At 50.8% G+C, this 13474-nt stretch overlaps 1 protein-coding gene, 1 long non-coding RNA gene and 1 other non-coding gene across 8 annotated transcripts; 1 reads left to right on the top strand and 2 right to left on the bottom strand.

The window, feature by feature from the left end:
• The first annotated feature begins 7803 nt into the window (after nt 1–7803).
• Rab26 (RAB26, member RAS oncogene family) lies at nt 7804–12571 on the top strand. 6 transcript variants are annotated; one of them, NM_133580.2, is given in 9 exon segments: nt 7804–8140; nt 9223–9333; nt 10870–10911; nt 10986–11052; nt 11222–11274; nt 11507–11572; nt 11659–11715; nt 11815–11891; nt 11991–12571. In NM_133580.2, coding segments are annotated over 9 exon segments (774 nt in total). In that variant the 5' UTR covers nt 7804–7942; the 3' UTR covers nt 12094–12571.
• A 325-nt stretch (nt 12572–12896) lies between these two features.
• Nucleotides 12897–13413, bottom strand: LOC102551976 (uncharacterized). The gene is made up of 2 exons (XR_015631477.1): nt 13230–13413; nt 12897–13027 (listed from the first exon to the last, which is right to left on the bottom strand). It is a non-coding gene; the product is annotated as an uncharacterized LOC102551976 (long non-coding RNA).
• Nucleotides 13108–13190, bottom strand: Snord60 (small nucleolar RNA, C/D box 60). The gene has a single exon (XR_015632463.1). It is a non-coding gene; the product is annotated as a small nucleolar RNA SNORD60 (small nucleolar RNA).
• Nucleotides 13414–13474: the final 61 nt, after the last annotated feature.

Genomic DNA, 13474 nt, shown 5'->3' with positions numbered 1-13474 from the left:
TCAAATCAAATAAAAAGAAGAAAAAAGAAAGGAAGGAAGGAAAGAAGGAAGGAAGAAAGGCAGGAAGAAGAGAAAGATCAGATCAGTATGTTCATCAAAACACACAAAATAAGTGGCTAGAAAGATGATAAAGATGCACTGGCTGTTTCCAGAGGACCCATATGGTGGCTCCCCATGGTCTGTAACTCAGTTTCAGGGGATTTCTTCTGGCCTTTGTGGGTCATCCTTGTACATGGACATAAATGTTAGCAACACACACATAAATTGAACACACACATATACATACATGCATACATACATACACACATACACACATAGACAACAAGAAAACATAAACAGGGCTCACAGTATTCATGCCATACAAGAAAATGGACCAGCCCTCAGGAGCCAGAGATAGGCAAATCTTGGAATTTAAGGCCAGGCTGGTCTGCAGAGCAAGTTCTGCGGAGGCCAGAGCTACACAGAGAGAAACTCTATGTTGAAAAACCAAAATAAAAACTAAGGGGGAAAAGGGAAATTAAGGGGAAAGGTGCAAGGTGGTCAGGTCAATCTGTGTGAATGTGTAACAGAGCTGTTACGTATATCTAGAATGCAGATATTCTGTAAGGTCAGACGAAATACTTCTGCAACAGCTTGGCAACAGGCAACCGCCTTGAGCAAGGCCCTGTGCAATAGCGCCCCTAGAGGTTCTTTTGTGTTAACGCCTGGCCACGGAGGTTACAGATACAACCCTGAAGCTCCGCAAGCCACCCTAAACCAGAACTCCCACCTGGAGGCCTAAAAGCTCTCCACAGACGGTCTTGGGACAAAGCTATACATCCCAAAACCGAGTGACAATGAGGGACAGGTGTGTTTTGTCTTGGCTGATGTATACTCTTGATGGTTTCATAGACGTGTAAAAATACTGACACTTCTCTGTTGCCTGACTTTCCCCGGGGATTCTATTTCTACTGCTTAGATAGGGAGGGCAATAATAGGCCTAGAGAAGGTTTCCCTCCAAGTCTAGCCAGGTGGGATCAATGAATGTAGCTGGGGTTACTAAGAGAGCATGAGCAACTATGCCCCAGTGAGACAGAGTAAGAGTCTTTTCTCCCAGGAGATGAGGGACTGTGTGTGTCTTGTGGAAGCTCTCCCCAGTGCCTCTTAGGAGGAAGTGTTAAAGGGACCCAATCTGGTGAGGATCTCATGACTGTCACCAGAGCTGCTTTGATTTCAAGATTGTGGCGGCCATGTTATACCCAGATGAGAAAGTTCCATATTATTAAGCTGTATGTTCTCTGTGTGTGCATATACCTCTGCTGCTTGCACCCTCCCAGCACGCTGACCTCCCCCCGCTTTTTTTATTTTCTGAGACAGGGTCTCACTGTGTGGCTCTGGCTGTCCTGGAACTCAGTAGGTGAGCAAGGCTGGCCTTGAACTCACAGAGACCCATCCACCTCTGCCTCCTGAGTGCTGGGATTAAAGGTACATGCCACCAACACCTGGCTTGTTACTATTTTTTAAGATTTATTTATTTATTTTATGTATGTGAGTACACTGTCACTGATTTCAGACATACCAGAAGAGGGCATCGGATGCCCATGTGAGCTACCATGTGGTTGCTGGGAATTGAACTCAGGACCTCTGGAAGAGCAGTCAGTGTGCTCTTAACCGCTGAGCCATCTCTCGAGCCCATTACTATTTTTCAATTAATTATTCTTTTCTTGTCTCAGGTTTATTTGTAAAAACAGCATAGGACACTGGTCATCTGCACATAGTGTGTAGGTAGGTGTGTCACAGCAGTCCGTCTGTCTTCACACTGGCAGGAGCCTTTTCTATGGGGCCTTCACAGGGGCCTGGGCACCTTTGGGAGCCTGGGTTGGAGCTGAATCCTGGACCTTAGCTGGAGCTTTGGCCTCTGCCTTGGGTTGAGTCTTGGTCTTTGGCTGGCAGAGCCCACGACCCTTGGCCATGTAGCTTCGAATCCTCTTCCCAAGCTTCGGTTGAGTGATGAAGGCCAGAGTTTGCAGCTGGGGCCTTTTGGCATCTTGGGCTTGATGGCCTGAGGCTTCACAGGGGCCTTGATGGCCTGCATCTTCTTCAGGCCTTTCTTGTTGTGCTTCTTGGCAAAGTGCATGTTCCTCAGGAACTTGGGGTCAGCCCCCTTTAGAGATTCATATCTTCGTGACTGTGATTTCTTTTTTTTTAAGATTTATTCATTTATTATATATAAGTACACTGTAGCTGTCTTCATGCACACCAAAAGAGGGCATTGGATCTCTTTACAGATGGTTGTGAGCCACCATGTGGTTGCTGGGATTTGAACTCAGGACTTCTGGAAGAGCAGTTGGTGCTCTTAACCGCTGAGCCATCTCTCCAGCCCATGACTGGGATTTCTTTCTTTTTTTCCTTTTCTTTTTTTTCGGAGCTGGGGACAAGCGGTCTACCACTGAGCTAAATCCCCAACCCCCGTGACTGGGATTTCTTGATGCCATTTCTGTGCCATTTGCGGGACTGGTTGTATGTGGTGTGGTTCTTAGACTTAGCTATGTCTGCCCAGTAACCAGCGGCTCCCGCAGTGCTTGGAACCAGAAGAGAAAGAGTAATTATTTATTTTTATCCTATATGTATGAGTGTTTGACCTTCATGTATAGAAGTGCATCCCATGCATGCAGTGCCCACAGAGCCCAGAAGAGGGCACTGAATCCTCTGGAAAAGCAATTACAGACTCCTGTATATTGTATGCTGGAAATGGAACCCAGGTCCTTTGCGAGAGGAGCAAGTGTTCCTAAACATGGAGTCACCTCTCCAGCTCTATCCGAGTTTTTGAGACAGTCTGTCGTTGAACCTGGAGCTTAATGTTTCAGCCTGACGAGACCCATTTCATTCCATTACCCTGGGATCTCCCTGTCTCCACTTGTCAGCTCCAGGGTTAAATATGGGTGCTAGAAATCAGAATTCAGGTCCTCAGGCTTGCCCACCTTACACATTATACATTAAGTCATCTCCTTACCAGGGGTTGGGGATTTAGCTCAGCGGTAGAGCGCTTGCCTAGGAAGCGCAAGGCCCTGGGTTCGGTCCCCAGCTCCGAAAAAAAAAAAAAAAAGTCATCTCCTTACCTCTTCAACTTGTACACTTTAAACATATGCAACGCTTGGATATTATATTACCCAGATACCCATAAAACTATTTTTTGACAAAACCAGGCAACATAGGCCTGGTATCAAAAAGCACCTCCCATCTCCCCCTATAAAGAAAAAAAAAAAAAGAAGACACCATTCGTAGAGAAGCCAGTCATTGTCGGCTCTGGGGATTATGTGGTAAAGCAAGGGAACCTATTTGATCAGCTCGTAATAATGCTTCTGTCTCCTGTGTTGTTGGAGAATGTGGATCCGAAAGACCCTACCCATCCCCCTCTGTGGACAACGGGGTCCCCATTCAGGAGCTGGAAGCCAGCACTGCAGAGAACTGGTTCCTGACTCTATAGGAGTACAGATTTAGGGACCATGGTCCCTAGAACATAGATAATGTGACTTTTATTTTCAGTGCTAGGTATAGAATCCATTATGCTAGATGAAGCTCTGCTTCAGCCCCACTCCAGGCCTGTGGTTGTGGCTGTGCACAAGCTCACCTTGAATGTGGTGAGCACCTCTGCCTCACAAGCCACTGTAGTCTTTTTTTTTTTCTTCCTTTTTTTTTTCCAGAGCTGGGGACCGAACCCAGGGCCTTGCGCTTGCTAGGCAAGCACTCTACCACTGAGCTAAATCCCCAACCCCAGCCACTGTAGTCTTAACCTCCAAAGGATCTGCTCTCTGCTTGGACCCAGAGAGATGATGTTTTTTCAGGTAAAGATAGCCACTCACCTACCCTACTCACCTGTTACTACCAGCCAGCAGGACACTAAGGACACCAAATTAGGGACACTAAGATGAGTAGACTCCCGGGGTGTCTTTTCAGGAGAAGGATATATTTGGACCTTTTACATCTGGGTGTCAGAGTCAATATACCTCTGACATCACCTCTTTTCTAGGGTGACTCAGTGTTCTCTCTCTCTCTCTCTCTCTCTCTCTCTCTCTCTCTCTCTCATACAATTCAGGGCTGTTGCAGTTCTTCTGATGTTTCCATGGCAACTTTCACAAGGATTTCATAGAACATAAGGTGTTTGAGCAGGAAGGGCCCTTGGAGAGCGACTCCTCCTCCACATTTTACAGAACAGGAAGTAGGTCCAGGGAGACGATGCCAAATACCCAGGGTCACACAGCAAGAAAGGGACCTCTGCCCTCTGGCATTTAGGTATCAGACAGCTGAGTTCCACAGGGTTGACTCCCTAGGAAGTGTTCTGAGAACACTAGCTTTGGGGGGGCTCTGCCTCTGCTCGTTAAAGGACCCCTGCAGCCCAGTCTAACTTTCTGCTGGCCAGCCACAGACCTTTCTTCCCCTTCATTGCCAGTGAGGACAAGAGCAGGCAGCACAAATGTCTGTCCTCAGAAAGCTCCCAGATGGGTATTGAAGCTTCTGGAGAACCATTGGAGAGCATCCGGGGTGCAGGGAGTAGGGACAGGAGGACTATGGGGAGTGGGGTTCTAAACAGAACCTGTAAGGTCAAGAAGATGGCTCTCATTCTTGCCTGTTCTTCAGGGCAGGCCAGACTCTGGGCTTGGGGTAAAGCTGGAAGCCTGGGGGGAATGAGAGAGACAGGCTAGGCTGGGGAACTCACTAGACATGCTGTATTAGGGCAGCTCCCAGAAAGACCAATTACAAGTTCACAGGAGTTGAGGGATATGAGGGACCTGGGTGACTCCATTCATTTGGAGACGCTGGCATGTGCTGCATAGCTTTTTCTTTGCATTCCGAGGCTGAAGGCTGGACCACACTTTCCAGGGAGCGTGCAGCCAGTTCTGGCTCCCCGCCTTGGGGACTGGTCTCTGCCAGCTGTACTCTTCTTTCCAAGTTTGAAGAAAGATCTCAGAGTTTGGAGGATTCCAAGCCAGGCTAAGGCTGTCACGTCCTGCTCACCCTTTCTTACCAAACTGGCTCCTTCCCTCGAGCTTGCTCTGAGCTGCAATTAGTTATCTATTGCCATGTCACAAACAGCTCCCAAATACTTAGGAGACTATAGTTTTAAAAAGCTCATCTCTAGGGGTTGGGGATTTAGCTCAGTGGTAGAGTGCTTGCCTAACAAGCGCAAGGCCCTGGGTTCGGTCCCCAGCTCCGAAAAAAAAAAAAAAAAAAAAAAAAAAAAAGCTCATCTCTAGAAGAACGTGGTGGCCTAGAATCCCAACACTTGGAAGCCTTGAGGCCAATCTGGTCTACATAGTGAAACCCTGTTGTATACGGCATCATCCGTTGGGCTCCTGTGTCCATCAGAGCTCGGCTCACCCAGTCAGCTATTCTCCATTGGATGCTTGAGTGTCCTCTAATTGTGACACCCAGATTCTGAAAACCACTGTCTTGGGGTGCAAGAACCTGAGATCACTTCGGCTGTACCATGGCTCAGGTTCAAGGGGAGGAGACTCAGATCCACTCTATCACCGGGAAGAACACCAATGCGCTTGCCGTCTTTTTTATTTTTTATTTTTTTAAATTATTTATTTACTTGTTATATATACATCATATAGCTTTCTGGCCTGAGGGTCAGGAAAGGGCATCAGATCTCAATACAGATGGTTTTGAGCCACCATGTGGTTGCTGGGAATTGAACTCAGGCTCTCTGGAAGAGCAGTTGGGGCTCTTAACCACTGAGCCATCTCTCCAGCTCCCGTTGTTGTTGTTTTGACCCAGGATCTCACTATGCAGCTCTGGCTGTCCTGGAACTCACAATGTAGACCAGACTGACCTCCCAGAGATTTGCCTGCCTCTGCTTCCCAAGTGCTGAGATTAAAGGCATGCCCTCCACCACACCTGACTCTTTTCATTTTAATTAATCAATTACTTTTGAGACAGGGTCTCCCTATGTAGCCCTAATAGGCCTGGAACTTGCTATGTAGACCAGGCTCACCTTTAACTCACAGAGATCTGCCTACCTGTGCTTCATGAGCACAAGGATTAAAGGCATGCGCCACCATGCCCATCTGAGGGCTGCATCTCTAGCTTGTATTTCTTTTACCAGTTTAGCGGCTGCTTATTGAGGCCAGGAGCTGGCTGCCAGGGATAAGGCAGTGACCAAGACAAGCTGCTTCCTGTGCCCAGAAAAGCTTCCATTTCAGAGTGAGAAACAAATGGGAGTAGAGGAGCCTTGAGATACAGAGCGTGGGGAGTGGGGGGGGGGGGAGAGCACCCTGAGGTTTCTCAGGAGAAAGCAGAGACCTGGATTTTATGTAAATGTCCCTCCCTTTAAAGGCAAGTCTGTCTCCTCTGCTGTTGGAAGCTCCCCTCCTCTGCTGCCCTCCCACTTTCTCTGGCTTGCTTGTTCCCTCTTCTCCTAGATGCCTGCACTATTTTCACTGCTCACATCCTCTTGAATCCTCTCCTCGCAGCCCCTGCCCCAGAACATCCAAACTTGAACTCTTTTGTGCATCCCATGGTACACTTTCATACAGATTCTAGGCGGCAGCTGGAAGGAGGTTGTGTGATCTACTTCCTAGGGCAATAGGCACAAGATGTTGAGCTTCTCAGCTAAGATCATCCTGAGGCCGACCTTGTGAGGACAGGAGTCCTCAGGGAATGCAAAAGTGAGATCCCAGTCCCCCCACTCTAGGTCAGGACATACAGATCTGGAGAAAGAGGTAAGAGGCTTTGTGACCCAGAGGTAGGGACTCCTTCATGCTCTGCTCACTGCCAACCGAGAAAGCTCAGGAGGCCGCCAAGAGACCTAGAGGTTTGGTGTCAACGATCACATCTTGGATCGTTGGGCACTCCAGAGGAACACCAAGAAATTCCATGTCTCAAGGGCAGCAGCCTCCAGCATCCATTGTCCTCACCTCTGACCACTGAAGTTTCTTCTGACTGGAGTGTCTTGGGTGAGAGGCTTTGGACAGAAATCCTCCAATCAGTATAGGTGAAGCAGCAGAGTCAGATCCTGGAGAAGGATATACCAGGTCCTGGACCAGTTTGGGGTCTAGAGAATCAACACTGACCTCTTTTGGATGAGAGCTTAGGATGGAAAGACCTCAGACCAGTCAATTCTGGGAAAGGGACCTTCAATCTCCTAGGCTATCAGGGCAGAGGTTTTGCAATGAGCATCTCAGAGGGCCTGATGCTGGCTGACTGTGACAACTACTTCATTTCTCACTTCAGATACCCATGCTTCAGCCCGGGGGGGTGGGCAAAATATGTGAAGAACATCGTGTCCATTATGCCTCTGATCAGCTGAGCCCAGAGTGCTCGGGCAGAGCAGGGATTGTTTGTGAAGCATGAGTGCTGGAACTTCCAGAATTTGCCTGGTGTGGAGGGAATAGCATTGAGGACAAGTAGTCGGATGGCTGGTATCTCTGATGAAAAGAGAAACCCCGAATCTCAGGCTGCCTATTCATGCAAGCCTCCTGCCCCCAGCATCCTCAGCTCAGAACACATCGTAGTTCCATGTCCATGGACCTGTCTATTGAGCTAGGTTACTGAGCTGGGACACCGAAGACTGGGGCAAGGAACAGTGCACCAAGAGGACACAGGATCCTAGTGCTTCACTTGACATAGACAGCTAGGCCCTTGAGCATAATGCAGGCTCCTAGGTTGCACACCTAAGGCCTTCGTGGGACCTCTTGACCCCGCCCCTGGAGCGGCGGGCTTATTTGCATGGCTCCGCCTCAGAGCGGCCATTGGCAGCGGTGGCGGGAGGCTGGGCCTGAGTGGCTGCGCCGCCTGTGGGGACGCGGGGGCGGGGCAGGCACTGAGTGCTGGAGATGCTGCTGCTGCCGCCGCTGCCGCTGCTGCTGTGGGACGGGTTCGGGTCCGAGTCTGCCTTGGCGGGCACGGAGCGTGGGACGACCTGGGACCCGGTGGTAGCAGCAGGAGCACACTGAGAACCATGTCCAGGAAGAAGACCCCCAAAAGCAAGGGGGGGAGTGTGCCGGCTGCCTCTACGCTGCCCGCCGCCGCCAACGGGCCACGTCTGGCACATCCCAGGACTGCGCGCCCTGGCCCAGAGGCACCGCCCAACGGGCCCCCGCAGTCCGGCCGGCCCTCACTTGGTGGCACTGGAGACTTCTACGACGTTGCTTTCAAGGTGAGCCAGGCACCTCCCCGCCATGGGAATGCAGCAGGTGGTGTTGGATCCTAGACCGCCGCTGGGGAAGAGTGCAGGGCCGTGCGGACCCTCGGCGCTGAACTGGCTGGCTAGAGCAGCACCTTGGAGCTGGCATGGCAGTACCTTAATTGTCGCCAGACCCTACGTGCGTGCACGAGCGCACGCGTACACACACACACACACACACACACACACAGAACCAATAGACTTGGGTCTGGGGTATTCAACAGCTGGCAGGGCCCGACTCCCACTCCACCTACTGCAAGGCCAAGTAAGGGGTCCTGAAAGATCCGAGCTGTCCCTCTGGGACCTATGGCCCTTACCGGTGCTCTTGTCTCATCAATTCCTATCCATATGCTGCCTTCCCTCATCCCCAGGGACTGTAAGTCTCCTTTTTCTGGGAGAGAGGAGAAAGAGGCCACCCCAGATCGGAACAAAATTGTGAATTGTGTGAATTGACCTCCAAAGGCCGGACCCCCACTAGGTTCTGGAACATTGGCCTCAGGGATCATGAGGGAGGGAGAGACTTCTGGTCTGCCCCTCAGGCCCACAGATCATTCCTAGCCTCACTTCACTTCAAAAACTGACGGGCACACTTCTCCTGAGCCTTGGTGCTGAGATTTGTGTCTTTGCTGGAATTCGAAGACCCCCCCAACCCCCGTACTGAGTTCCCACAGGTCTCTGAGGAGGTTCTAGCTGCACTCCCATGGCTCTGCCCCCCATAGGCCCCAAATGCTGCCCTCCCAGATCGAGCATGATGTCTATGGAGGAGGGGTAGGTAAGAAGCTGGATGGGGACAGCCGTCCTCACTCCCTGTTGACTAAGCAGCATTGTTGGAGGGAGAGGTGACAGGGGACTAATGGGGACAGAGAAGCTGGGCATTCGTGCTATTGGGAACCATGCTGCTGTGTTCCCTCAGGCTGTGCTGAACCTACAGGCCTGGATCACTCATCTCCTCTCCCGCCCCTCCCCCAAAAGCTCAAGGCGGACCAGAAGCATCTCTAGGTGGGCAAGGCCCTAAGCTCCAAGCCTGAATCCTCTGCTCCTCCTGCCTGGTCTAGGTCATGCTGGTGGGGGATTCCGGTGTGGGGAAGACGTGCCTGCTCGTGCGCTTCAAGGATGGGGCTTTCCTGGCTGGTACCTTCATCTCCACTGTGGGCATCGACTTCCGGGTGAGAGTAGAGGCTGATGTTCCGAGCTCTGACTGGGTCCAGCTGGGCTATGTTCTTAGATCCAGGGGGTGGAGCTTAGCTACTATACCAGCTGCCTCCCAACACCTGAGGGGCCTGGGGAAGCCTCCTAACACCCAACCCTAGGTAGTACCTGTATTCAGATAAAGCAGAGTTCTCATGCCAGGGGCTGATGCTATAGCTGAGCTATAGCTGTGCTTCAGAATAGTGACGGTGAGAGAAACCTAAGGCCTGTTCACTCAGGAGGTCCCTGCCTTTGCATATGGAAACCCCATGAGGATGCCTGCCAGGCAGGGTCCTGGGAGTTCTAGCATTAAAGCCCATTCCCAACACCCCCACCCAACCCTGCTCAGCCTGGATCTCATGTGCCAAGGTGTTGGTGTGTTCTTGGCAAATTCTGAATTTGCATTTTTCTCACCCTTTAATTAGACCCAGTTAGCAGGAGGTTGAGAGGAAGGCCCATTTCTGGAGACAGGAAAGGGGGCTCCCTCCAGCCGGAAGTGTTCTTTATCCTGATGGAGGACTGTAGGTCTCCTCAAGCCTTCTAGGTGGTTATAAGAGTCCAGGATGAAGTGAAGGCTGAAGAGTCAGAGGGAGGAGGGCAGGCATGAGAACAGGGGTTTCTTGCTTGTCATGGCCTCCCCTCGTCTTGGTTTGTAGGGCTGCTTGGTTTGCACCCCCGTTCAGGGCGCAGGAGAGGCAAAGCATCCCCCCCTTGCCAGGCAGATGGTGGAGCCTGGTTCCCCAGAGACCTAGAAGCGCTGATAGCAAGAGCTCTGGAGAAAGGGAGAGCCAGGCTTAGCCTCCTGTAGCTCCAGCCTCCAGTCAACCCTTTGGGGTGACAGGTGGATGGCACTCTAGTCTGGTGTCTAATCTTGAAAACCTGCAGACAGCAAATTCATGAATATCACCTATGCATCAACTATAGATCTGGGCTCTGTGGGCATACAGTCAGACAGGCATAAGTCCGTCTCCTGGAAAATGGGTGTCCCAGTGACTGGGGGTGGGGGTTGGGGGAGGCAGCTTCTCTAGGCAGGGTGTAGTTCTCAGTGTACACAGTAGCTCCAGTTGAAGGTGCTCCTAAGCTAGTATCTATCTTTTTTTTTTTTTGGTTCATTTTTTTTTTTTTTTTTTTTTCCGGAGCTGGGGACCGAACCCAGGGCCTTGCGCTTCCTAGGCAAGTGCTCTAACCACTGAGCTAAATCCCCAACCCCGCTAGTATCTATCTTAAAGCAGGAACAGTGTACTAATAGTGCTACACTTTTGGCAAGTAGGAACTGTGTATGACCTGGGGTGTGTGTGTGAGAACAAGGGTTGGTGCTGGAAGAACTGTCAGGTAAATCAGGCATCTGCTAGGAGCCTCCAATTTTAAGCATAAATGTGACCTTGTTCTCAGAGCAGAAAGAGAACAGGAAGTGCTATAGGAATGGGGGTCCTCCAATCTCCCCATCACTGCCTTTCCCCCTTCAACTAGAGGATGGCAGGCATCCTTACTGGTGCCGGCTGGTTCTGTTTCAGAATAAAGTTCTGGATGTGGATGGCATGAAGGTGAAGCTGCAGGTGAGGTTACAGGAGTTTGGGGCTGGAGACGCCAGGGAGAGGTTGGGCAGTATGACCAGTGCCTGTTGCCACAGATCTGGGACACGGCTGGTCAGGAGCGGTTCCGAAGTGTCACCCATGCCTACTACCGGGATGCTCACGGTAAGCCCATAGACATGGGGTCCAGCTATCCTCCCCAAGTCTGGGTTACCTACTGGCATGGGGGCAGGGGCGAGTAGGCAGGTGAGGGTGACTTGGAGTTATTTAGAAGGGTTCAGGTAGTGAGGAGCCACTGGGCCCCAGGGGTGTCCTCATTGCTTTCTGTATCCAGCACTGTTGCTGCTCTACGACATCACCAACAAAGATTCCTTCGACAACATCCAGGTCAGTGGGCTTGGTGGGGGAATGAACCAAGATTGTCTAGATGGTAGCAGGATGCCCAGAGTCCTGCTACTTAATAGGACAGAACTATAATGAACCCCTCATGGTTTCATTTGCTAGCTCAATAGACCTGACTCCATTAGCAGGACCACCTGGATAAGGGCTTCTAGAAAAGCCGATCAGGTGTGGCACACGAGGACTAGCCCTGCGACTGGCCCCAGCTTTCCCCATACAGGCCTGGTTGACAGAAATCCAGGAATATGCCCAGCAGGACGTGGTGCTCATGCTGTTGGGGAACAAGGTGGGAATCTGGGCCTATCCTCTCCATCCTGGCCCCACAGGGCATGCCATGGACTGGCATTAACCAAATCCCTGTGCCTGGGCCAGGTTGACTCTACTCAAGAACGAGTGGTAAAGAGGGAAGATGGGGAGAAATTAGCCAAGGTGAGTCAAAACAGGGAGGGTGAGGAGGGTCTTCTTGAGATTGTGACACTTGGGCCACCCCCATATGCCCAGCACCTGGCTGGCAGCAGCTATTTGCAGGAGTATGGGCTGCCATTCATGGAGACCAGCGCCAAGAGCGGCCTCAATGTGGACTTGGCTTTTACAGCCATAGCAAAGTAAGTCCTGGTAGTGAACAGAAAACACTACCCTCACGGTTTAGGTTAAGTGGTTGTGTTGTGCTATTGTCTACTCCCCCTCCCCCCACTGCTCTCCAGGGAGCTGAAACAAAGATCCACCAAGGCTCCCAGTGAGCCGCGCTTCAGGCTGCATGACTATGTGAAGAGGGAGGGCCGAGGGGTCTCCTGCTGTCGACTCTGAACCTAGCTGAATTTCGGTTCTACGCTGGAGGCAGCTGTTTGGGATACCATAGGTGATGGATGCCAGAATGTCTTCCTTTTCAAGACACCTGAGGCTGATGCTCTTCAGCCCCTTGGCCTCAGGGGCCATCACAGAAAGCATACAAACCACACTATGGCCTGTGGCTGCCCTCTTCTGGGCACTCCCAGCAGGAAGGATGGCACCACATCGTGCCTCCTATGAAAAGCCATGCTTACTGCACACGGCCTGGGAAGGACCCCACACACGACCAAAGGCTACAAGAATCATGTTGTCCATTTGTTGGGTTGCTTCCAAGTCAACTAGTAGGCTCTGATGTAGGAAACCACAGGAAGATTGGGCTGATAGAACCAGGTCACTACTTAGCAGGCTGGCCCAGTCCTTCCCACCTTGTACTAAAGTCACCAGACTACAAATGTTGTGTGAAAACCTGTCCCCATTAATAAAGGTGTTTCTGGAGTTTGTGTCATCTGTGGAAAGTCACCTTCTGGGGCCAACAGAATGGCTTTGTGGGGGAGGGGGTAAAAGGTACTTCCCTGCAAGCCAGAACTCACCTGGGGAAACATTAACTTATACACAGATATCCTCCCCACTAGGATTAGGATTATCAAGATTAGGGTGTCCCACCTGAGGCAGTACTAGCTTAAACGCTCACCCTAGACTAGAAGGATACGGACAGAAAGGACTTACTCTTGTGACTCAGCAGCCCCTTTACAGACTGTGAAAAGACCAGGCCCTCTACGGTATTGTCCTAACAGCACACGAAATAACGTTTGAGACCAGAGTGAGGTTGTACTTCCGCTTTATTGCTAGCTTAGATACACAGATGCCCCGCTTACCAGCCAACACTCCTATCCGTTGGGTCTTGAGATGCAGCCGATTTACTGTGAAGGTCTGCAGCCGACTCAATGTGCTTCTGGGGAAAAAAAAACAAACATAGATCTTCACTTAAGTAAACTTTTCACCCAAAACCCATCCAATTAATGGCGTCGCCCCCAGCCTCAGTTTTATAATGTAATCAGACTGCACATGTATGCAGTTTTCATACGAGGTGTCAGAAATTGAATTCATCACAGGCTTGGGGCTGCAAAGGGAAGCCAGGCCCGCCTCATTCTTACCTGCAAAAAAGGAGTCAGAAGATAAATGATAAAGGTTTAAGTCCTTAGGACTTAGTCCTTCTCGAAGAAGGCCGAACTACAGTCGAGGAGACTTTTGAGTTCCACCTGGCGACCACAGTTCACAAAACGTTCCTTATAAAAACTGGACGAAAGAACGCACGCACACACGCTAAACCCCAAAAAGAATGACTGCTCGCGAGGCTCAAGAGTTTATAGAACTGCCCCTTGCGTGATTGGTCCATCTC

Source organism: Rattus norvegicus, chromosome 10, assembly GCF_021556685.1.
Source record: "Rattus norvegicus strain SHRSP/BbbUtx chromosome 10, alternate assembly SHRSP_T2T, whole genome shotgun sequence".
Lineage (NCBI taxonomy): Eukaryota > Metazoa > Chordata > Mammalia > Rodentia > Muridae > Rattus > Rattus norvegicus.
This window is presented reverse-complemented; position numbering and strand designations above follow the sequence as displayed.